The 26,616-nt window shown below is 34.1% G+C and overlaps 1 protein-coding gene across 8 annotated transcripts in view; it reads left to right on the forward strand.

The window, feature by feature from the left end:
- TRAPPC8 (trafficking protein particle complex subunit 8) overlaps window positions 1-26,616 on the forward strand; it is a 91,216-nt gene that overhangs the window by 36,357 nt on the left and 28,243 nt on the right. For 5 of the 8 annotated variants that reach the window (XR_007471677.1, XM_033435236.2, XM_033435237.2 and 2 more), the window contains 11 exons: window positions 3,271-3,291; window positions 4,176-4,307; window positions 7,852-8,076; window positions 9,301-9,409; window positions 10,828-11,022; window positions 12,132-12,259; window positions 15,410-15,484; window positions 16,016-16,142; window positions 18,296-18,450; window positions 24,527-24,969; window positions 26,323-26,470. Coding sequence is in view for 7 of the 8 variants with exons in the window: in XM_033435236.2 (XP_033291127.1) it covers window positions 3,271-3,291; window positions 4,176-4,307; window positions 7,852-8,076; window positions 9,301-9,409; window positions 10,828-11,022; window positions 12,132-12,259; window positions 15,410-15,484; window positions 16,016-16,142; window positions 18,296-18,450; window positions 24,527-24,969; window positions 26,323-26,470 (1,758 nt within the window). In the remaining variant the exon portion in view is untranslated. The remainder of the gene's footprint in view (window positions 1-3,270; window positions 3,292-4,175; window positions 4,308-7,851; window positions 8,077-9,300; window positions 9,410-10,827; window positions 11,023-12,131; window positions 12,260-15,409; window positions 15,485-16,015; window positions 16,143-18,295; window positions 18,451-24,526; window positions 24,970-26,322; window positions 26,471-26,616) is intronic. The other 3 variants (XM_004273717.2, XM_012534433.3, XM_033435238.2) reach the window with 2 other exon arrangements.

Genomic DNA, 26,616 nt, shown 5'->3' on the forward strand with positions numbered 1-26,616 from the left:
TTGAGATAACTTGAAAGTAAAGACTGTTAGGCATAATATGTCTAAGGTTATTAAATTTTAACTAATAATTTGTATTTATTGTAATTTTGTTAACTAGAAAGGCTGTTTAAAATGAAAAATGTACTCATCCTGAGGGTAGGGAACTGAGTTACATAGTCTTGACATTCATGAATTGTTTTTCCTAGATTTTTGTTAATCCCATTATAGCAAAAGATAGCTGTGATGAAAAGAGTTGTGCTTTGACTTTATTTTTTGCACTGTAAGTTTATGGGCAAGTGGGTCTTATTGTTGTGTTATGCCCTGGGATTTTCAGCATGGCAGAGCAAACCCAGTTTAATGATGAAACATGTCACATTTAGTAGCACATAGGTAGTGTTTAAATTTGGTGCTTAAAACATGGTGCTTTCCCCTTCCTTGTGTCTGTGTTTCTGTGTTGAATATTTATTCTGGTCATATAACCCTTTTTGTCTGTTACTCCATTTAAATACAATAAATCACCTTATCAAGGATATAGTAATAGCACCAGTTTTTTATAAGTTTCTCAAGCTTGGGAGGAACTGTTCCTGTGGTAAGTTGTTCAGCTGCTAGCACCTTTCCTGTTAATTTCACAATTATGCAAAGAAAAAAAATCTTAGTGCCATGCCATCCTTGAGATTTGATTCAGTTAAGTTTGTGCAGCGGGTGCCTTTTTTTAATGGAAGTGTTTATGGAAACCTCTACCTCAAATGATTTTTTCCCTTATATTTATCTTCATATTTTAAGTTAGTGTTGCCTTTTCAGCTTTTGTTAAAATTATATCTTGGCTGTGGGCAAAGTTCACAGGCTGGAGTTCTTGTTGCAGTGGTATCATGGGGTTTTTTCCTTAGTTCCTTATAGAGCATATATGATAGACTTGTCATAGCGTGGATGTGAACTAACACTAAAATAAAATTTTATTCTTCAGCTCATTCAAAGAAAGCCTCTGCTTTCTGGATAAAATTATCACTTTGTGAAATTCTTCCATTTTTCTTCCATCAACACAGATGGCAGTTACCATTCTTTTCAGGGCCATTTTTTGGTTTCAAAGCAGTGTTTTTTTTCTACTTTAGGTGTCACTGTAAGACAGGACCTAAACGAAGAACAAAGGCTGCAGTGAGATATGAGTGCAGGGTGTTTAGCTCTGCAAATCAGTTCTTTCTCAGCAAACAGTTTCACTGGATGCAGGAGGCAAATTTTGCTTCAGTTAAATTAATATATGCTGTGGACTTCCGGGTCTCTCTTGAATTGGTCAGTCAAATTAAAGTTCAGAATGCTGGGGGTTTACTGTGCTGGTTCTCAATTGAATTGTACATTAGAATCATTTACACACCATCAAAGATATCTAGGGTATATTCCTTATTTTATTCAGAATGTCCAGGATTGCAGCCCATCTGGGTTTTGCAGGTTAATGAAGCTTTGTAGGCAATTAAAAAAATGTTTTTATGCTGTGTGTGTGCATGTGTGTGTGTGTGTGTGTGGGTGCATGTGCATGCTAAGAATAAACTTAAGAAATTTATAGGACTTAAACTGACTCTATTGAGAAACCTAAATAAAATTCAAAAATAGAAGAAGTAATTAGAGGGAATCTACCTGTCCTAGATATTAAAATGTATTATAAGGCTTTAGAAGTTAAAACTGTTTACAATGATAAGAATAGACAGAGTAATGGAATAGAATGAGAATTTAAATACTACATATAAGTAGCTGTCATTTTGTCATATTAGTGGGAAATGTTAGGTTATTCACTGAATGGTGTTGTGACATCAAACTAGCTGATTCCTATCTTATTCATTACATGATAATTATAGCTTGATTAAGTTATAATATGAAAAAATGAACAACTTGGAAGAATATATGGGAGAACATTTTTTAAAATCTAGGAATGATAACATTCTTTTTTAGTTTGATACAGTATTTTGAAGCCATAGAAGCGAAGATATAGTATGTTTGACTACTAAAGAATAGACTCTTTCATGTCAAAACTGGGAAATACTATTTGCAGATATATGACAGAGGCCTAATATTAATTAAGTGTACAAAGGGCTCTTACAAACCAGATAATCACAAAAACCCATTCACAAATGGGCATAAACAGGCAATTCACAGAAAAAATACAAAGACACATAAACATATGGAAGATGAATAGCCTTACTATTAAAGAAATGTATGTTGAGAAACAAAGTGTTATTTTTCTTTTATGAAAGTGATAAAATTAAAAAAAATGATTTTTGACTGAGTGGAAAATGAACTCTTATTCTCTTATGGGAACTTTTACTGGTATGGCTTTTTTTTTTTTTTTTACCAGTTTGGCTATATTAATTGGAATTTGAAGTATATGCATAGCTTTCATTAACTCAGCACTTCTACATCCAAAAACTTGTTTAATAAAAATATTTGTATAGTTACTCAAAAATTTTTTGTAAAGATGTTTATTGAAGCATTTTTTGTAGTAATTAAAGTATGTGGCAGTATTAAATCAATCAGTTGGAGACTGTATTAATAAATTATGGTACATTTATATAATGGAATACAATGTGGCTTTAAAAGAAATGAGAGATGTAGATGTTTTGGAAAGAAGTCCATGATATTAAGTTAAAATGCAAGATAATACTCTGTATAATACGATTAATGTATAAGGAAGTATGAGTATTAAACTGTTGTATTTAACATATAAGTACAGGGAGGGAGGGAGAGAAACGACACAAACGAGCACCATGTTGGTAATAGTAGTTACCTCTGGCAAATTGGATGAGGAATGAGGTGGGAAAGAAAGATACTCACTTTTTTTCTTCAAACATTTATTCTTTAAGGAAAAAAAGAGGCTGTATTTAATAATTTTTTAAGAAGAAAGCATTTTCCTAAAAAAATAAAGAAGTAAGCTCCCTAGCTTCCCCAGGTAATTCCGATGCCCTTGGTTAAACCCTTGGTTAAGAACTGCTTCTTAATTGTATATTCCTAATTTTCCCACTCACTAGCTTTTGGATTTAGTTAACTAAGAAAATCATCTGATCATTTAGTTTTTGTTATGAGGGGGTTGAAATAGATTAATAATATCTGCCATTTACTGAATGCTTTCTGGAGTGTCTCCTCAGGTCTTTTTCCACTCTAATATACTTTTATGATTGCTACAGAGATAGTTACAGTAATCAATGGTCTATGAACACTTTTTGATGTAACTATAATTTGTTGAAATTATTGCATTTAAAGTCAATGTTTTCTGTTTTCAACTTTCCCTGGGGAAAATAATGGCAGCAGAACACATGGAAGGGCATGGTAAGTTCAGCTTGAGAACAGCTGAAAAACTAGAGAAAGTTTGGTGAAAATGTTGTTGATGCTTGATCAGCAACCTTCAGTACTTTCTCAGTTATTTGTAAAGTGACGATGGCTCTGTCATTTGAAAGGTTGTCCTTACGGGTGAGGCTATAAATGTAGTATGTGGTCTTTGTAGACTCTGTTGTAAGTCAGTTGAAGTGGAAACTAATTTGAGTTATACCATTTACTAACTAATATGCTAACAGTAGGTGATAATCTTTGAAGGGGAAACCTTCTGGACTTTTTAATGCAAATCAGTCATTTTGACCCTCTTGAACTAGAGCAAAAACTGAGAATTCCTTTTAAGTACAGTAAAACCTGATAGAGGACAGAGTAGTAAATTAGATAATGTCATGATCTACACACATTCTATCTTTCCTTTTCTCTTGGATGGATGGAAGTATGCTATTGTATGTCACAGATCAGTTTCCAGAAGAAATTAGATTAGTGTGAATCTATTTTTTTCTGTACTCCATTTTCTGGTTTATCTTTAAATCAGTATACGTGTATTAAATTCCCAGTTTATATTCTTTTTTGCCATTTGAAAAGAGATTGCATTTCTTCACAGATTTATTACATGGGGCATATCATAACCAGACATTTGGCTCTATGAAAAGCAAAAGAAAATATTTCATGATAGAGACTTTTTTGGACTTTTTTAAAATTTGGCTTATTGGAAGAAAGAATCATCAAGACTGGATTGTCTCTTGATCACTGCCCTCAGATACTCCTAAGTTAAATATTGCGTATGCTATATATTATAAGAAAGTAAATGTTTTTTCACTAATTACTTCTTTACTTTTAATTTTGTGACGTTAACCTTCTTTTTCTTTAACATTCAATAGGATTCTGATCTTCGAAGTGCACTTCTTTTGGAACAGGCGGCACATTGCTTTATAAACATGAAGAGTCCCATGGTTAGAAAATACGCGTTTCATATGATACTGGCAGGCCACCGGTTTAGTAAAGCAGGGCAGGTGAGTGCATTTGCTTTAAAAAGAAAATTATTTATTTATTTTAATTTTTATTTGTTATAATTTGTTTATAGAGGTATGTTATTTGTCAATTTTTTGATTTAAAGCTCTAAAGATGGAATTAAATTTTGTTCTGAGGTAATGTGTTATATTGATAAGGACATGAGATTTGGATTTAGACAAATCTGAGTTTAAATCTTGATCTACTCACAACTTGACTTTTTAAAGTTATGTCTTTGAGCCTCCGTTTTTTTTTTTAATTTATAAAATTTGTAATTTTGCCCCAATTTTTGTGAGGTTAAACTAAATCATATATGTGAAGGCCAGATATACTGCACTTAAGTAATTTTAATTCTTCTTAAAGGTGATTAAACCCTCCCTATTTCAACTCTGGTCTTCTATTTTCTCTCAGAATGTCTCTTAATGGTATTTACTAAATATTTAATGGGTAGAAATCTTCTGTCTCTTGTCCCTGGGAGCAGTTGGGTTGGAAAAGATCTTTATTAATTTAGAGAGATTCTCTGGCCCCAGTTGTCCTTTTAAGCGTTAGCTGGAGGGACCTTTTTAGAGGCAGTTACCACTTTCTAGAGTGGTAACAGCAGTTGAGATATGGTGGTTTACTGTAAATATAGATAGAAGTGTGGGTTGAGTAATCATCTCTGTATTCCAGGGACTTTGCTAGGAGCTGAGCTTACACCCGTAAAACTAACATGTCTTGTCTCTTAAGGAATTTTTTAATCTAGTCAGGGAGTGTGAGGATTTTTTTGAATTTAGTTAATAAGAATTTTTATGAACATACATTTTTCAAAGTCTGCGATAACCAGAACATGCCAGTGTTGTAAATTACATGTTATTTCAAAGATACAAAGAAATAAAGATGTTCTAAAATTATTCTCAATTTCATGTAAGAATGCCGTGATTTTTAAAAACCAACTTTTCAAAATTTGGGTTCCTCCCTCTATTTTTGGAAACTGGCAAGTTAGAAAATATGTGACCTTGCTTTATATTAAATACAAAACTGTAAAAATATTTATAAAATTAAAAGTCTTTATAATAATTTGATGTACTTCATGTATTAGAATTTCTCAGGCTCTGAAGTGGGGGTAAAAAAGCTCTGATTTTTCACAGCTTTTTTCCATAGTAAGTATAAAATGCATCTGAAACGTGCTATTCCATTGTTTATCTTTGCTTAAAAAGTGTTATTCAAAAATCTACAAAATGTGTTAAGCATGTGGTTTCCTTTCCTTAGAAGAATAATTATATGCCCCATTAGGAATGATTGTGTCTCTTATTAAAAGTAAGTTATCCTTTTTCCACATCTTTGTCCACTTTTGTGAATGGTTTCATTTGTGGTTATGATGTCATTGGATCTTGTATTTACCTTCTAAAAGTACAGGGCATATTGTTTCTAGGAAATGCATAGCAAGTTAAAAATGACTACATTGTGGTAGGTTGACATACATTTGCTATCTGGCCTAATAATCATCTTTAACTGTAGTTATCTCATGGAGTTAATGATTCCAAGGTAGGTTGCTGTTTTGTGACCACTCTGTATACCTTGAACCCAGGGAATTGCTTTCTCAAGTAGTAGAAACTTGAAAATATAACTGGTAATGAAGACCTATTGGAAAAGCAAATATATGTCCCTTTGAAGTTTGTCAAGAACAGTATCTTCCTTGGAAGATAGGGCACGCATAGGGCACGTAATTCTGACTGAGGCCAGGTTGTTTCTGAGAAGCACCAACTTTTTATAACATTTCCATTAAAAACAGGTGTGTGTATTGGGAAGGATGAGTGAGGAGCATAGAGGATATTATATATATATAGTAATGTCATTTCTCAGTCCTCTCTGTGAGTTCATGTTGAATTACTTGTCCCCAGAAATTTTTTATAATTCAATTTTTTCATTAAGAATATGAACACGTATAAGGTATTTAAAGTTAGAGAACTGACATTATAAGAGACTTTTACAGTTAAAAAAAAAAAATTAAGAAAGTGCTGGAGAAGGTGTTTGTGCCCAGAATACCCTGGACAATCTTTCTATTTTTTACTTCAAAAGGCAGACTTTAAATCCTTGTTACCTCTTAAATCTCTTTAGATGCTTTTTCAAGAGATCCTAAAAAATGCACTTGAACGTGACACTTCTAGACACCTTTGTTTCTCTTTATCTCTCAGTTTGTAAGATTCAGTAACTGTGTTCCTTTACTAAATGCAGTACAGAGATTGGGTTTTTTGTTTTTTAAAGAAACATCACTTAAAAATTATTTTGAAATAATCTCAAACTTATAAAAAAGTTACAAGCACAGTTCAGAAACTTTTGTTTACTTGAGCCATTTGAGAGTTGTGTGCCTGGTGCCCCAGTACCCCCCAGTACTTTAGGACATATTTTCTGTTTCTTAGAAACAAATTTTTTTCTCCTGTATTACCATAAAACAACAATGAAAACCAAGAACTTAGTACTAATACAGTACTACTATCTAATCCTTAGATGCCATTCAGGTTTTGATAGTTGCCCCCTAAATGTCCTTTATAGTGAAGGATCCTGTTCAGAAGGATACTTTGACATTTATGATATTGACACTTTTAACGATTATAGGCCGGTTATTTTGTAGAATGTCCCTCAGTTTAGGCTTATCTGATGTTTCCTCATCCTGAGATTCAAATCGGGTATCTTTGTAAGGATATCACAAAAGAGAGACTGTTCTTATTGCATGCTATCAAGTGGCAGATGATTTTGATTTGCTTTCTTTATCTCTTTTCAAGAAAACATTTCCTAAAACAATGAACAATTCTGGTTAAACATGGTACAGAATTTGTAAATCTGCCCTGGAGAGGGGAGTGGTTACAAGAATTTAGTCTGAAGCAAAAGGTTAGGTGGAGAGAAGCCTTTTTCTTGGTACCAAATCCCAGTTTTAGAATGGAGCTTGTCTGAGTTCAGAGGGTGGCAGTGCTATATAATTAAAGCCAAATATCTGCTCATGGGTGTGGCAGGATGCAGCGGTGGGCAGAAGAAAAGGATGCCAAACTCTATCACTACCAAACAAACAAGACCAATAAATATAAGTACATACTTATACCATATACTCATATATGCAGTATTAGAATGCACATTACTGTTCAGCCCAGTGTGGTGGTATAGAGAGCTGACCATAACAAAATTTAGACTTTACAAGATAGTTCTCAGCTAGAAGCTAACGACGGCAAGTCTCTAACTGATCCATGACTCCATGTGCTACTGCTCTGGAAACTCCCAGATGGTTTTTCATGAAGTCATTATTAGCCCTGACTTCTTAGACTTCTTGCCCTTGGACAGAGCAGTTACTTGTTTGCTTCAGGACCACTTGGTTTTTAGCAGTAATTACAAAGGGGTTTTCATAAATGTTAGTTTCATTTTCCTCATCATCCCAGTGTCTATTAGAGGAAGAACTAATTACCAGTTACTTGATTTCGTGTGTGTGTGTGTGTGTGTGTGTGTGTGTGTGTGTTATTTTTTCCAGTCCAAGGGAAATTTGGATTGTAATACTTTGTTTTGTATATTTTCTTACAGAAGAAACATGCTTTACGCTGCTATTGTCAAGCCATGCAAGTTTACAAAGGAAAAGGCTGGTCTCTTGCAGAGGATCACATTAACTTCACCATTGGACGTCAGTCCTATACTCTTAGGCAACTGGACAATGCTGTGTCTGCTTTTAGGCATATTTTAATCAATGAAAGTAAACAATCTGCTGCTCAACAAGGGGCCTTCCTCAGAGAATATCTTTATGTTTACAAGGTGAACACTTATTTTCAAGAGTGTATATTAAAATTATATTTGTCATTATTTTCAGCAAAAAGCACATTCAGTACTAGCTAGTAGGAGTCTTATAAGTGTTTTTATTAGAATATATGCAATTATCTGTCTTAATATGGCAGGCTAGGCTTTTTGGTCATAGGTCTGAGTTGTGCTGCCTTTCCACAGTTCTCATAAAAGAGAATTTTAATATTCCAGTAAACATTTGTATCTGTACTTGGAATCTTTAAAAAAAAGATGCCATGAGCTTTCTGGACTGTTTCTTCAATATGTATTTTTGAATTATAACTGGTTTTACAGTATATTGGGTTATCTCCCCATTTGGAAAGTACATTCCTCTCTTTTTCCTATGAAAGATAAGGAGATACGGATCTGTGGGAGGTAGATTAATTTGATGTAATGCAGTAGAATTAATAGGAAGAAAAAATATTTCACTGAGACAGGAGGATAGTAACTTTAAAGCATTGTTTTGTGGAGAAATGGAAAGTTGTAATTTTTTCCTCAGGGTCCATGAATAGTAAATATTTTATCTGTCCTGCAAAATATAATTACCCTTTTATACTTTATTAATTTGAAATCATATGGGTAAGAATTTTGGCAGAGAGGATGCTATAATGAGTCCAGGTAAAAAACATACAAAAATAAAGATGTGTTACATATATACAATGGAATATTACTCAGCCATAAAAAGGAATGAAATTGGGTCATTTATAGAGACGTGGATGGATCTAGAGAGTGTCATACAGAGTGAAGTTAAGTCAGAAAGAGAAAAACAAATACTGTATATTAATGCATATATGTGGAACCTAGAAAAATGGTACAGATGAACCAGTTTGCAGGGCAGAAATAGAGACACAGATGTAGAGAACAAATGTATGGACACCAAGGGGGGAAGCGGTGGGGTGGGGGAGGGGTGGTGGTGTGATTAAAAATAAAAATAATAATAATAATATTTGGAGGTATAACATCCAGAGAGAACTAACTAGCGGAGTAACCTTAGGGAGATTCTCCTGGACCACAATCAATGATATCTAAAGTTCTTCCCAGTTATAAAATTTTATGACTCTAAAATATTAAGTAAAACTAGTAATTAATATTCTTGTTTAACATGTTTTTAATATCTTGTGTATTAAAAAATGAGGAAGCACATTTTGAAGATAACGAAGTTTTCTCAAAAATTGTTCTTTTCTTTGGTATTTTTCCTAGAATGTAAGTCAGCTATCACCAGATGGTCCTCTACCGCAGCTTCCTTTACCATATATTAACAGTTCAGCAACACGGGTTTTCTTTGGCCATGACAGACGACCAGCAGATGGTTAGTAAAGTTTAATTTGGCTTTGTTACCTCTTGACTTTTTTTGTTTAAGTTTTTTCATCTTTTTCCATTTAAAAAATAATGTGTAGTTGTTAAAGAATATTTGAAAATAAACAGCAATACCATATCATCTGTTACCCTGCTACCTGAGCTACTACTTTGGGGTTTTCCTTCCAGCTTTAAAAACTAAAAACAATAACAACAAAATAGCCGTACTTATAATGACTTTTCTTATATAATATAAAGAATTCTCATGTTATTACATAATCTTGATAAACATTTTTAATGGCTGTAAAATATTCCATTCAGTGCATATAAAGTATTGTAACATTTGCTTGTTTTATAGTTTCCATCTTTTTGCTTATATAAAATCTAAGTTGTAATAGACATTTTTGTGGATAAAACTTGTCTTAACATTTTATTATGGAAAATTTCAAATGTATACAGATGCAGTGAACAGTTGCCAATATTATGCTGTTCTTATTGTAAGACTTTTTTAAAACATAGGATTATTTCCTTAGCATTGAGCTGTAGAATGGCAGTCCTGGGCCAAAAGTATAAATATATCAAGGGTCTTCATGCATGTTAAAGTAAACTTTGTAATTTTAAGCCTTCTTAATTGGAGCTTAATATGTTTCTTTTTAAGAGCTAATTTAGTAATTTATTTAAAAATATTTATCAGGATGCTTATAGCAGCATTGTTTTTAGTAGCAAGAAAAGTAAAACAGCAGGGAATGAATTGATAAATTTTGGTACATTCATATAATGGTTTCATGGATAATACCCCCAGCATAAAGCTGAGTGAAAAAAGTTGCAGAATGATGGCTGAAATGTAATTCCATGTATATAAATTTCAAAAATATAAACCAACTCTATGAATTGTTTATGTATACACTCATTTGGTAAGGTAAAAAAAATAAAAAATACGAGTGTGAATGTTATGCTTCAGAGTAGCTCTGGGAAGAAGTGGTACCAGTGGAGGAGATGAAGGAGAGTGACAGGATTGGGGAGGGTGACATAGAGGATATCAACTCTATCTGTAACATTTATTTTATTTTTAAATAAAATTTGGGATCATATAACAAAGTTAACATTTGTTAAATTTTGATATACAAGTATTTGTTATATTATTCTCCATGCTTTGTTCGTATGTTTGAAATATTTCATATAAAATTGTAGACAACTAGGAAGATGTATTCTTTCAGAGTCAGAAGGAAAAAAGCATCAATATTATAAGTTAAGTTCCAGTCAGGCTAGAATTAGTAAGAGGTTATTTTTCTCTCAGATAATTGGAAATAGGCAAGAATGGTATATGTGTTTATTTGGATACTTTAGACCTTTATTTTAAATATATTTCATTTGAGGGCAGGTGTTAATAAATATGCGTATTTAATAGTGACACTTTTCTTTTTTTTTAAGGTGAAAAGCAAGCAGCTACTCATGTAAGTCTTGATCAAGAATATGACTCTGAATCCTCTCAGCAGTGGCGAGAACTTGAGGAACACGTTGTGGCTGTGGTCAACAGAGGAGTACTTCCATCCAACTTCCACCCCACAGAGTACTGTTTGAACAGTTACTCAGATAACTCAAGATTTCCGCTCACAGTTGTAGAAGGTGATATACTTGAATTTCTTTTTAAAAAATATTTATTTATTTATTTATTTATTTTTATTTATTTATTTTGGCTGTGCTGGGTCTTAGTTGTGGCACACAGGATCTTTAGTTGCAGCATGCGGGATCTTCTTAGTTGTAGCATGCGGACTTCTTAGTTGTGGCATGCATGCGGGATCTAGTTCCCCAACCAGGGATCCAACCTGGACCCCCTGCATTGGGAGCGTGGAGTCTTACCCACTGGACAACCAGGGAAGTCCCTTGAATTTCTATTCATGTTTTTTTTTTCCCCCTGACATCTTTATTGGAGTATAAATGCTTTACAATGTTGTGTTAGTTTCTGCTGTACAACAACGTGAATCAGCTTTTATTTTGTTTACAGTGTATTCAGGATAATGTGGGTTTTTTTGGTTTTTTTCTTTTAATTAATTTATTTATTTGGGCTGTGTCGGGTCTTTGTTGCCACACGTGGGCTTTCTCTAATTGTGGCGAGCAGGAGCTACTCTTCATTGCCGTGCGTGAGCTTCTCATTGCGGTGGCTTCTCTTGTTGCGGAGCACGGGCTCTAGGCACACGGGTTTCAGTAGCTGTGGTACGTGGGCTCAGTAGTTGTGGGTCGCGGGCTCTAGAGCACAGGCTTAGTAGTTGTGGCGCACGGGCTTAGTTGCTCCGTGGCATGTAGGATCTTCCCGGACCAGGGCTCGAACCTGTGTCACCTGCATTGGCAGGTGGATTCTTAACCACTGCACCACCAGGGAAGCCCTCAAGATAATGTTCTGCATGCCAAATATGACTAGAAGTTGGGGATGCAAAAGTAAATTGAGTACTCATAATGTAGTGAGCTGCATTTATAAAACCATGCAGTGGGGGCTTTAATACAGGAATATGCAATGTGCTTTTGGAATATAGAAGACAGAATGACATTCTTTGGTACAGAGAAATTGGGGAAATCTTCTTGAGAAGGTAATTTAAACTGAATCCTGAATAAATGGACATTTACAAGGTGATAGGCAGAAATGCAGAGCTGTGAAAGCAAGGTGTGTTCAGAGAATTGAAGCATAGGGTGATGTATGGGGTTTATTCAAGTTATTAATTTAGGCCTTTCTTTTATAGAGCCAATAACAGTGGAAGTGGCTTTTAGAAACCCTTTGAAAGTTCCACTTTTGTTGACTGATTTGTCATTGCTCTGGAAGTTTCAACCTAAAGATGTCAGTGGAAAGGAAAATGAAGTTAAAGAACTAGTAAGTTGTTAAAAGGTATCTGTAATAAGCATGTTTCAGTAACAGTCTTAACAGATGCTGTAATAGCATTTCAACTTCTTCTGTTCAGTGAGCTGAAGTTACTCTTTTTTGTTTGTTTGTTTTGTTTTTTGTTTTTGCGGTACGCGGGCCTCTCACTGTTGTGGCCTCTCCTGTTGCGGAGCACAGGCTCCGGACGCGCAGGCTCAGCGGCCATGGCTCATGGGTCTAGCCGCTCCGTGGCATGTGGGATCTTCCCAGACCGGGGCACGAACCTGTGTCCCCTGCATCAGCAGGCGGACTCTCAACCACTGCGCCACCAGGGAAGCCCTGAAGTTACTCTTCTTTTATGCTTATTTTCTCTAGTTACAAAAAGTATGAGATATGCTTATTGAAAATTGAGAGTACAGAAGAAGATAAGGATAGAAGTAAAACTGTTTTGTCTTCTCACCATTTATTTCTTCCAGTTTTATTGAGATGTAACTGACATACAGCATTGTGTAAGTTTAAGGTGTACAGCATAATGATTTGACTTAACATACCTCAAGAAATGGTTATCATAGTAAGTTTACTAGCATCCATCATCTTATATAGATACAAAATTAAAGAAATAGAAAAAAATATTTTTCCTTGTGATGAGAATGCTTAGGATTTTCTATTAACTTTCTTATATAACGTACAACAGTGTTAGTTATATTTATTATGCTGTACATTACGTTTCTAGTATCTTATCTTACAACTGGAATTTTGTATCTTTTGACTTCTTTCATCCAGTTCCCCCTCTCCCCACTCCCTGCCTCTGATAACCACAAGTCAGATCTCTTTTTCTATGAGTTTGTTCATTTGTTTTTTTGTTTTTGAGGTATAATTGACCTACAATGCTATGTTAGTTCCTGATACACAACATAGTGATTTGCTATTTCTGTACATTTTAAAATGATCACCATAATAAGTCTAGTTGTCATCTGTCACCATACAAAGATGTTACAGAGTTATTGACTGTATTCCCCACATTGTACATTTCTTGTGACTCATTTACTTTGCAACTGGAAGTTTGTACCTCTTAATCTCCCTCACCTATTTCCTCCCACCCCACCCCCTGGCAATTACCAGTTTGTTCTCTGTATCTATGACTTTTTGTTTTGTTATGTTTGTTCATTTGTTTTGCTTCTTAGATATCATTGTCTTATCAGTATTTAGAAATAACTACTTTAACACTTTTGTATGCCTTTCTAATCATTTGCATTTGTATGTTTTTTCCTCATATGTGGGATTCTCATTATGTATGTTGCTTTTTTAATTCTGTATTTATATGCATATTTTGGTATTAAATATATTAATATTTCATTTTTGTATAATATTCCATAACACGAATGGTCTGTAAGCTATTCTACTCTCTCCATTGGTAGTAGTTTTGGAAGTTTTCATTTGTTTACTATTATAATAATTCATTGGTGAAAATTTGAGTACATAATTTCTTATCCTGATTACTTCTGTAGGAAAAATTCCTAGGCATGAAGTTAGAATATTTTAGGGAATAAATATTTTAATACTCTTGGTTTCCCAAAAGGTCATACCAACAAGCTTTGCACCAGCAGTATATGGGGTTGGGTATCTCATCTTTGCAAGATTAAGTATTCTTATTTATTTAAAAAAATCTCGATTTTATAGGTTAAGAAAAATGCTGTCTTACTATTTTATTTTCCATTTCATTGATTTCTAGTGAAGTTGAAGTTCTTGTTTTTGTATTTCTTCTCTTGTGAATTGTCATAACTTTCATTTACATTTATCTTTTTTCTTATGTATGTCTGTATAATTTCTTTATATATTTAAGATAGTTATTTTTGAGGCAGGAAATTTTGTTACCCAGCTGATTGTAACAGAAATAACTTGGGCAAGTACATTTTTTTACTTAGTTATTTATTTGTTTATTCACCAATATCTATTATGTTACTTATACTTCTTTATACTACCTTGCTATATGCTTTAATAATGTGGTAAAAATTATTTTTAAATTGAGAAATATCCCAATATTTTGGTGCTGATTTATGAAGGGAGAACTTAAAAGAAGATGTCTGTTATACTAACTTTAAACTATTTCTCTTGAAGTGTTTTCATTTTTTTAAAGATTGCTTTATTAAGTCTTAAGTCTTGCTGCTTAAATTCATTGAAGACATTTTGTGATTATTTACACTTATTGTGAATAGTTTTGAAAGATTGAGGTTTCCCGGGCTCTATTCTGACTTGAATTTTAGCAACCTCAGTAATTTTTCTAATGTTTTTTGGATGCCTGGAATACAAATTAGAAGAGTATAAATTGTTCACTCTTGGAAAAGTTTTTTTAAAAGATCTATTAGTTTTTGATGTATGTTAGTCCATTCAAGATGTTAGGTTTTAAAGGAGGTTTATTAAAGTTAAGTGAAAATTGTCATTGTGTATAATGAAGTTGCACTTTTTTCTGTAAATTTCAAACTCTTTGGGTTTCTTCATGAGCTGCTACTGGTGATGGACTAAGATGCTGAACTGGAATTTAGGGAAATGAAATTTTTATTTCTTGTGTCAATTAACTAATTTCATGGTAAAAGTTCAACAGGGTTTATGAGGATTAAGTTTACCCCAGTGTGAGCCAACTTTAGCCCTGCTTTTGGAAGAGACAGGACTTTTTTGCTCTTCCGCACTGCCCTTATTGTCCATGAATCTTATGTATCCTACTTAAGCTGTTATTACTTTTTCCATGTGTAATTGGCCAATTTGGAAAAAGAGGCTGGTCAGAGTAAAAGAAGAAAAAATTTGCTCTTATTGCAAGATTAAATTAAATGGCCATTTTGGCCATTTTTTTTACGATGAGCAACTGAACTTGTATCTCTTGAGGTTTTATCTTCTTGGTGGCTGTGACTTTGAGTAGATCACTTATCTTCTGCAGTTGAATTGGACTGAATGAAATGAAAATAAAATAAATCAAGTGCCTACTACTGCATGACTTTACTGCCGGTGTGAAATCAAAGGACTTTGCATATTGCTTAGCACATGGTGAAAAGCTAATAAATGCTAACTATAACTATTGTTATTGTTCTTAAATATTGATACATAGAAATGTTAATAATCTGCTACTTTATTCCTTAGAATGTATATTTTACATAATTTACTTTTCAGGTAAAAGGTGAACCTGAAATGATTGGAACTGAAGTTGTTTCAGAATTCTTAATTAATAGTGAAGAATCTAAAGTGGTAATTGTTTCATTATTTTTCTGTCAAGTCTTTAAAAGTAAGATGAAAACAAATTTTAAAAATCCATTTATTCAGTTTGTTTTGTATTCCAGTTTTCTTAAAAACTAAAATTTGGAATATTAGGAAAGTGGAATTGCACGGGGGGAGATTGGGAAAGTAGGTTTGCAGTGGTCTTTAGTTTGTTAATTTCCTAAGAAGCCTGGTGAAAAAAGTTTTTGCTTTCTTTTTGGGATGAGTATTGTAATTTCATATGATATTTGGTTGACCAGAATATTTTGGCTTTTATTAAAAGTATTGATGAGGATCCAGGCCTATAACTTTTGAATTTAGAAAATTTCTTTTGAAGAAAATGCGTTCTAGTAAGAGAAATCAGTTGATAGTTAAGTTTAGGTCATGAGTTTATATTGATACTAAATTATTGATATTATATTGATATTAAATATAAATTCTGCAACATTACAGAATTTAGGTATTGCACTATTTAAGAGACTATGAAAACAGATAATAAGAGTGACTTAAATATCTCCACAGGCAAGGCTAAAGCTCTTTCCCCATCACATAGGGGAGCTGCATATTCTGGGAGTTGTTTATAATCTTGGCACTATTCAGGGCTCCATGACAGTAGATGGCATTGGTGCTCTTCCTGGATGTCACACAGGTAAAGCTATAGAAACTAATAATTAAATCTCCATAGAATAAAATGAAAAATGAGGTATTTTAAAAATAAGTTTAATGTACATTTAATAAGGCATTTAATCAAATGAAAGAATGGATAATTTGGATTATTTTTAACTCTGCCATTGCTTCAAAAATAAAACAACTTTATTCCCTTCTGACGTATTTTTGATAATCCTTTGGTTCTACCCTATGTATTTTTCTTTTTTGTTATTGATCCAAATTTAGTAAATTCTAACTAAATATATTCTAACCATTGGTTGAGATATCTGCTGCCAGTACAAAAAAACATTGTCTTAATATATTCTATTTTTTGAATATGAAAACTAAAGACCAGTGTTTTCATATCATTGGATGTGAAACACCTTAAATTCTGTCATCTGTTTTGTAAAAAGAGTAGGATTTAGAGTTAAGCTGATATTCTTGGTGTCCCAGATGATAAGTTTTACAAAGTTTTGAAGAGTAAAACTACTAGATATATATGTTTAACATGGTTTGCCTTTTTTTTGCCCTTTAATTTTCAGGGAACCCTTCTTATATTACCTTGTAATTGTTATTTGAGTTTAAGTTGACAAGATGCTAGAGAGAGAGTTTACTATAAAATCTGTCACTTCTATCTCTTAATTTTAGTAGCTAAGTCTTTTTTTTTTTTTGCGGTACGCGGGCCTCTCACTGCTGTGGCCTCTCCCGCTGCGGAGCACAGGCTCCGGACGCACAGGCCCAGGGGCCATGGCCCACGGGCCCAGCCGCTCCGTGGCACGTGAGATCCTCCCGGACCAGGGCACGAACCCGCGTCCCCCGCATCGGCAGGCGGACTCCCAACCACTGCGCCACCAGGGAAGCCCCTTATTATTTTTTTTAACAAATTATGGTCATTGGCAGACTTGAATTTAGCATTTACAAAAGCTGATTATATTGGGAAATCCTTTGGGAACACTTGGAAAATTTGTTGGTGCTTTTAACCTTCAGTTGGATATTTCTACTTGCCTGCATATCTAGGATAATTCAATAAAACATTTTTTTAAAAAGTATGCAGAAGTGGAATGAATCCGTAAGAATTCAAAAATTATAAGGAAAAAATTGATACTAAAGTTGAGTATGGTGTTTATGCATTTTAGTACTATTTGTGTAATTGACACTAAAGTTGAGTATGGCGTTTATGCATTTTAGTACTATATGTGTAATTCTTGGTTGAAAAGCACCAGACAAGATTCTTTTATAAATAATCTTGCTAATTTTTGAATATTTTAAGTAAGTAAACTGAGTGTTAAAAACTTTTTGAAGCTTCTTTCCTTTCCCAGTGTACCTACCTAGGATTTTAATCGAGTACCACAAAGTTACGGTTGTCAATAAATTATAGCTAATTGCTTCATTTAAGGTACCGAATATATGCATTAATAAATGTTTTATGACAGTGGGAGGAGAACCTGAATTAACTATTAAATTGCATCTTATAGCAGAATTTTTATGAAGTTTTAGTGTAGTTCTATTTACTATGTAAAATGCTAATAGGGATCTGGGTCAGATGAGGCATGGGAAATGCTACATTGTGTGTCTGGTCTGGGAGTATCACATTGATCTTCAGCACATTAAAGACTCTAAGTATTCCTGCAGGAAATAAAGTTGTACACCCTGGCTTTTTTCACACCTACATGCAATGTGTGGAAGCTTTTGAGGAAAATCTCACATGATTATTAAGTGAGTTTAATTTTGAGAAAGCTACCTATACTATCTTTAATTTTCTTTGTGCATTCTATTAAGAAGATGTAGTTATTTATAATCCAGAAATAATTCAAATTAGTATATATATACTGAATATGAGTAGCTGTTCTGTCAGATAGATCTTTTTGGTTAATAGCCATTATGGTTAAATGTAGGTTTCAAAAACTTCCTATTTAGTAGTCCTTCTGTAAAGTAAGTAAATCCTAATAAAATGAGAAATTAAGCAGCATACAATAGGTGTTGTTAAGCATGGAAATAAAATGTGCTTAATTCTTTGATTAACCATGATAATTAGTAATTGTCTAGAATTTTTCTAGAAATAATCTGAAACATACAGTATTCATATATTCAAGCTAAATTGATGTCAGTTAACATACCAAATTATTTTAGGGCATTGATTGTTTTTTATTTCAGGAAAGCATTCCTTGAGTATGTCAGTCCGAGGGAGACAGGATTTAGAAATTCAAGGTCCTCGACTTAACAACACAAAAGAAGAGAAAACATCTATTAAATATGGTCCTGATCGACGTCTAGATCCCATAATCACTGAGGAAATGCCACTGTTGGAGGTATTTCACTTTTTAAAATTGCATACACTTAATAATTTATCTGTAAGGTGAGGATGATATTTTGGGTAGGTTAATTTTAGACTTTGGTATTATTGATAGATTGAAATGCACTTTTAAATTCTTGGGGACTTCCCTGGCGGTCCAGTGGTTGAGACTCTGCGCTTCCACTGTGGGGTTGTGGGGGGTGTGGGTTCGGTCCCTGGTCTGGGAGCTGGGATCCCGTGTGCTGTGTGGTGCAGCCAAAAAAAAGCTGATGCTGAACAGATGTAATTTACAAAGATAAGATAATCATGCAAATTAGCATTAAGTCACAGCCAGGTTGTAAGATACAATCCTCAAAATACTAATGGAAGTTGAGAAAAACCTTCTGAAAGAACACTTTGGTTGTTATTTAAATCAATGGCTCTTTCTGGGTAGGATATAAAAATAACAGGAGTTAATTCTTGTAAAAAATTTAAGCAATATAGATAATTTTTATATGAATAAAACCAATATTCCCTTCACTTTCTTTGTATCCCACCCTGTCATACTTTCATGCCATCTTTTAGTTGCAAAAGATAGAAACTGATGCTGGGTAGCATAACCCGCCTCCCCCCACCAATATTATTTATTTTGAAGGATTTTGGAATATCTCATGGAAACTAAAGTATCACAGAACAGTAGGTCTCAAGGAAGAATAAGGACTCAGCAGCTCCAGGGAATTCGTAAAGCCTTTAGAAAGCATTACTTTTGATATGACTTCAGTTTTACAACTTCTGGTCTTTGTGCCACTTCATTACAAATCTAGGAAAGAACTATGGCCCACCTTGAATCAGGTGTTTACCTGAAAGGCAGGCCAGTGGCACAGCCATGAAGTATAAGTGTGAACACTGGAAAGAGGGCCTTCCTCCTGCATCCTCATGTTTCCCTAGTAGGGGAGTTAGAAGCTTAGTCATTCACCTTCAGAAAGCGCCAGTGATTCCAAACAGATGTTTCTCTTTTCAGACCTTTCGTTTTACACTTATATATATTTTTAATAAATCATACTGCACATTTTATCCTGTGACTTGCTTTTTGTCTTTAACAACAAAACTTGGTCTTTGTTCACAATCAGTAAAATTCTTTTTTAACAGCTAGATAAGGTGTTCCTTTATTCAGATATATTATAATGTACTTTAATCATTTATGTATTGATGGGTGTGGTTCTAGTTTTTCATCATTACTGACAGTTCTGCAGTAAACATTATTATTATATACATATTTTGTTCATGTTCTAGATTAGACTAGGCTTTTAGAAATGGAATTGTTGGGTCAATCATGCAATATACTATAAAATTACCTTCAGCAAGGCTGTAGGAATTGACACTTTTCCTTCAGAATGAGAGTGCCCGTTGCTTCATGTCTGTGCCATAATGGATACTATCAGGTTTTTTTTTTTTTTTTAACTTCTGCAAATCAAAATGGCATTTCTTTGATAACTGATAGGTTAGTCAATCTTCATTTTTTTGGTCTGTATGATTTGTTTCTTCTGTAAGTCCATATGATACCCTTTAATTGGGTTACTTCCTTTTTCTCATTGGATGATTTTATGGGTACTAATCCTGTAGTGGTGGGGTAAGTAACATGCTCATGGAAACGGTGATGTGTGTGTGTTAAGGGAAAGGTATTGTTGAGCTGCATGTATTCTGCCCAGATTTTACACTTGCTTAATTATGTTGCATTTAAAGAGTTGTGTAGGGCAAATAAAAGACTCATTAAAGACTGATGGCAGTGCCAGTTTCTGGTTGATAAATATTTGCACATACTTTAACTTTGATTTGGTGTCTTTCATCACTTAAAGATTTTTAACTTCTATTAAATCATTCTTAACTGATAGTCCTTTACTTGGTTGCTTCTAAGTTTTATATTTACTTACAGAGACTTCCCTAGTCAAAACTTTTATAGTTTTATTGTTTAGTGTCTTTGCTTTGAAATCCAAGGGAATATACTCTCTGAATGTCAGGGGGTAGGGATCAAACTTTGTTTCTAGTCCCAATTACCATTAATTGAATATTGGCAACTTATTATGGCATCTTCCTAATATACTAATATCCTGAAAGTATGTTATGCAGATGATACCTATTCTCCTTGACATTTCTTCTTCTGTTTTTGTGTCATTTCCATACTCTTGCTTTATCATCTTTTTTTAATTTGGCAAGCCGAGGCCTGCTCATAATAATTTTTTTCTTACACTTGTGCCACTTTTGTCCAAGTTTGTCAAGTTCCCACAATAATACAATAATGAAAATTGGCATTTTTATTACAATTGCATTGCTATAGCTAGGAGTTTTGAGACTGAAGATGAAATGAGTTGGGATCCAAATGTTATTTTAGGGCTATTCAATACCATTGTAGTTTAGAAGTTACTAACTAATAAACATTTTGCTTAGGATTGTATATGTAAGAATTTGCTAGAGCTTACTTGCAAAAGGGGAGATTCTGACCTCTCTGGTTTAAGTTTTGAGATAAATCAGTAGAGAATACCAAAATACTCAGTTTTTATAGATTCTCCTAGCTTATGGTTTTTATTATACCACATTAGTTAAATGTTCTTCAATTATTAAGACTGTTAAATGTGCCAATGGTTTTTAAGTGCAGTGCTTCTCAGGCACACATTGTTAAGGATAGAGCTTAGCTTTTCAGCTTCTGTCTAAGCCCATCTCTAATTATATGATCTTGGAAAGTTTCTTCACTTATAAAATGAGGGAAGTTGAACCAGTTGATGTTTGACTTTAAGTTCTGTTTAACTCAACAGTCTTTAAATTTACATTCATCTTGTTTTCGATATTGCTGGTTCTGTCCTTAACTTTGCCTCTTGCATACCATAGTGTTTTTGTTTTGTTTTTAAAATTTTATTGTTATAGATGCAGTTCTCCCTGAAGAGGGTGTTTTAGAGCAGAGGACCTCTTGTTCTACATAATACAGCAACTGGTGTTTGGTTGATTAAACAAAAAAACTTGTAAAGTGAATAACCAAAAAAACCATAATAAATCCATACCCTAAACATTTTACCTTAATTGAAAACATACGAATATCCATTTATTTACTATTTTGGGGGTGTGTGTTTAGGTTAGAGACCTTTTCTATGAGTTCTTTGTGTTGGTATGGGTTTCCTAATATGAGTTTCATTTCATCTTTCATGCATTCTTCCACATCCATAAGTTGACATTTTAAGTGTCCAGTTTTGGTTTCTTCAGAGTGAGAAGCTAAAGGAAATTGTCAAGTAATCTAAGTACAGTATATGTCTAGATTTTATCTGCAGATAAAAGTTGTACTTTAAGGTATAAAAGAGGGTGGGTTTAGTAGAAAACCAAAAGCTACTAATGTTCAGTTCCATAAACATCACTTAGTATTTTCTATTGAAATACTAGAGAATTTGGTTAATCCAACAGACATGGTATGATGGAAGTCAGTTAAGAGACCTTATATTATACTTGGATGAACAGTAGTATACATTAATATTAGTAAAAATCATAGAATATTCCCATTCCTAATATCTTATGTCAGAAATATTTTGTAGAGTTTGAAGTGTTTAAGGGAGTAGTGAAAGAAGTAATCAATCTACAGCATCTGATGAAATAGTCTCTAACAGTATATATTTATCAAAACAAGATTGAGGATGAAAATTAGAGAAACTCATTGAGAAAATATAGTTAAAGTGTCATGTGTTAACTCTAATGTGTATAGCATACTGAAAGCAAACAGTGAACTATGAGCTGTATCTACTTAGAAATATTTTGTATTTAAGTTCTGTTGGAGAAAAAATGGTATCATTCCAAAACTTTTTCTTCACTTACTAATTTTTAACATTTTGTTAGGATAAATTTTAACATAGAATAGCAGAAAGAAGAGCAGGCCACTTCAGGTTCTCACTGCATAGGCAGTAAGTTGTGTACATGTAGTTTATTCAACCAGACTTGTCTGTCACTTGTGTCCAATCACTTGCTGTTACAGATAAAACCACAATAAATAACCTTATGCATATCAGTTTTATACATTATGTATATGCATATCACACATATATCTTTAGGATAAATTAGTAGAAGTCACACTCCTGGTTCTTGGTCTTATTTTCCATTAAAATTTGAAGCTGTCCAAAACACCACCTGTTTAAAAGGACTTTTAGGGACTTCCCTGGTGGTCCAGTGGTTAAGAATCTGCCTTGCAGTGCAGGGGACGTGGGTTCAATCCCTGGTTGGGGAACTAAGATTCCCACATGCCATGGGGCAGCTAAACCCGCGCACCCCAACTACTGAGCCTGTGCACCGCAGCCAAGAGTCCACATGCTGCAATGAAAAGATCCTGCGTGCCACAATTAAGACCCAATGTAGCTGCCCCCGCCCAAAAAATAAATAAAATAAAGGACTTTCAGCAACAGTGCATTTGAAGTAAAGGCTAGATACACTGGTTCTCCTTAGAGTCAACATAGTGTATTTAGTAACACCTTTATTCTGAAGGTATATTACACAGTATCCTACAAGTGGTGTATCACTGGTCTTATTCCATCACCCTTCCCATTCTACCAGTGCTGTAGCCTTATTGATGGTATCTGGGTATCGGTGTGTGTTTTAGTGTGTCTTTACAGTACTCTGTTTCACTTGTTACTCATGCAGTTGTTTTTGATATAACAACTCAAAATTGATATTCCCTCACAAATTTTAGCTTATTTGACTAAGCTTATTTGATACTAGCTAATTAGTACATCATCAGTGTCTTCAGTATAATGCTATACTTGGTTTATTTTTTCCCATCTTCTTAATCTGTGTTTTGGATTTCTGCCTTAATCCCTTATTTTCTCATGTCCATTTTTAAAGCTTCTGATTTCCCCAAATTTTATCTGATTCCTTAAGAATATGGCCATAATGAAGTCCTATTCAAACTAAGATTAAAAGACAGATACTTCCACTGGACTTTGTTTTTTTTTTGTTTGTTTGTTTTTTTGCGGTACACGGGCCTCTCACTGATGTGGCCTCTCCCGTTGCGGAGCACAGGCTCTGGACGCGCAGGCTCAGCAGCCATGGCTCACGGGCCTAGCTGCTCCGCGGCATGTGGGATCTTCCCGGACCGGGGCACGAACCCGTGTCCCCTACATCAGCAGGCGGACTCTCAACCACTGCACCACCAGGGAAGCCTCCACCGGACTTTCATAACTCCTTTGGGACAGCCAGCTGTAACTTTAATCCTCATACTGTTACCTTTATATTCTTCCTTTCTTAGATGCTGTCAGAGTACTTCTGACATTTATTCTTCTGGATCTTTTAAATGCAGATGACTTACTGGATGATTTTGTTAGCCCGTATTTCCATCTCTTATCTGAAATCCTGAGGCCAGGCATGTGTTGGAAGTCAATTTTTTTTTTTTTAATTTTTAGAAATTGTGCATATACATGTGTGTTTTTATCTAAAGCGTTATGTGACCCCTGTTGGGTTTGTGGCAGCACCTGGTAATCAAGCACATTAATGTGGCTTGAGTGAACCACATGAATATCACACTAAATGGAAAAGGCTATAAAGAACCTCCATTTGTCAGATCAGGTTTTGCTTCCACACAGCTTACTGAAAGCCTGAGGATATTCGAAGATACCGGCTTTTTAAATTATACATATGGAATCACGCATCTATATGCTTTTCCCTTTTAAGACTTATTGTGCCTCTTTTCATTTTAATGATGTATAAATAGATAGTTGAGCTACTTTTTAAGTTGACAATGTTAAGGGTTTTTCAGCTGATAATTGTTCATGTGACCATGCTAAATTACTTATAGCTTCTCTTGTCCATAATCTACACAGTTGTGAAAGTTTTGCCGGTGGCCCTGTAGTTATTGACACTGTACCTTTAATTCATAACTCTGAAATCTGCTACTGAGTAACACTGGTCTCTGTCTCATCCTCTTTTTTAAAATGGAGTTCTTAATACCACATACCCAGGGAGATATCAAAGAGAATTAATAAAATACTTGTAAACCTGTAGTAAAGAAATACAGCATCTTAAAGTGTTATTAATTAGAGGTTCAGAATTTTTAACAGACAATATAATAATATTTTTTCCCTCCAATGCAGGTGTTCTTTATACATTTTCCTACAGGGCTTCTCTGTGGAGAAATCCGAAAAGCATATGTAGAATTTGTCAATGTCAGCAAATGTCCTCTTACTGGATTGAAGGTTGTTTCTAAACGTCCAGAGTTCTTTACTTTTGGTGGTAACACAGCTGTTCTAACACCACTAAGTCCCTCAGCTTCTGAGAACTGTAGTGCTTACAAGACTGTTGTGACAGATTCTACCTCTGTGTGTACAGCACTCATATCATCAGCTTCTTCTGTAGACTTTGGCATTGGCATAGGAAGTCAGCCAGAGGTGATTCCTGTTCCCCTTCCTGACACTGTTCTTCTACCTGGAGCTTCAGTTCAGCTACCAATGTGGTTACGTGGGCCAGATGAAGAAGGTGTCCATGAAATTAACTTTTTGTTTTACTATGAAAGTGTTAAAAAGCAGCCTAAAATACGGTGAGTATTATAAAACTTTTTAGGTTTAACCTCTGCGTCTAATATATATAGATATATATACACCCATTCAAATAAACATTTTGATATTTGTTAACATACGTCATAGTTTACTAAGAAATTACTCCCTTCCAAATTATGCATGAAGTTTGTATCTGAGGTTGTCCCTAATCTAATTGTAAGTTCTAAGCAGCCAAAAGTGGAAAAAATTAAGCTACATTAATCTTTTTCATGCTTCTTTCTATAAACTTCATGATTCTTCGATACAACTAAGTACTTTGGCCAACGTTATCACATAATAATGAAATTCACAGGTATCATGTATTAAAACAGGGTGTCATTTGTATATGAAGACAACTTGCCTACAGTCATCCTTTTTAAAGAAAATTACTCTGTTTTCCTTTTCCTTTTCCTTTTCCCTAGTGCCCTCCCCTGCCTCCCAAAATGTATGTATTTGCAGAGCACATGATTTAGGTGGTGTTATGGGCATCACTGAAGAAATCAAACCTAGCTGGCTTATACAAGGATCTGTAGCCTGTAGCGCAATAGAGTATTTTATGATAATGCCATTGTCATTTTTACAAAATTAACCGGGAATAATTGTGCTACATTTTAAAATTTAATAAAATATCTTGTAAGGCTTACTATGAGAACCAAAAGATATAATATTTGTAAGGACAGGTACATTTTAGGTCCTCGGTAAATGTTAATTCCCCTTAAGAAGATGATAGAGAGTTCTCTGGCCAAAGCAATCCATTAAGACTTTGTAGAATGTAGTAGTGGTAAAATGAGCTTCCAAAGAAAGTAAAGATTTCAGAATTTGGATCAAAGGGGATAGGCAAGAGAGTAGTGGGTATTCCCGGAAGTAACTGTATATATGAATGAAAATTTCCAACTTGGGAAATATGAACTGCATATAGTTAGTTTGGCTACAGTATAAAATGTATAAAGGGGGAATAAAGGTGGAATTGTAAAGCTCTCTTGTGGAGAGCCTTAAATGCCAGGTGAAAGTTTGGCATTTACTTGGTAGGCATTCAGTCATTAACTTTGGAACTACTATCAGAAGAGGTATAATCAAGACATGACTATATGATGATTATTTTCATGTACTATACTGTGGCTGAGTTTGATGAGCAGGGAAAAAAGGAGACTAATAGTTTTCTTCCAAACTGAGAATAAAGAATTGAACTAATGTTAGGCTAACTAGATAATTTTACCTTATTGTATCTGTCTTGGTTTTTTTAGAGTATAAATTGTCCTGAGGGTGAATAGGTTTTAAAAAGCTTTATTTGGAATTAGAGAATCATAACATTGGGAGAGAGTCTTAGATTAAATTTGTGATTTTTACTTCTTTAGTCACAGAATATTAAGACACACGGCAGTCATTTGTACCAGTCGATCTTTGAATGTGCGAGCCACTGTCTGCAGAAGTAATTCTCTTGAAGATGAGGAGGGCAGAGGAGGCAATATGCTAGTCTTTGTGGATGTGGAAAATACCAATACCGTAAGCTGGTTTAAAACTAAATTTTGTCTTTAATTATATTTTAAGTGTATCCTTTGTTTTTCGTAATGATTTTTTTTTCCTTCACAAGACAGCATAAGCTAGGAATTTAGGGATGTTCATATAGAATGGAATGTAAAAACATGTTA

Source organism: Orcinus orca, chromosome 15 (assembly GCF_937001465.1).
Source record: "Orcinus orca chromosome 15, mOrcOrc1.1, whole genome shotgun sequence".
NCBI lineage: Eukaryota > Metazoa > Chordata > Mammalia > Artiodactyla > Delphinidae > Orcinus > Orcinus orca.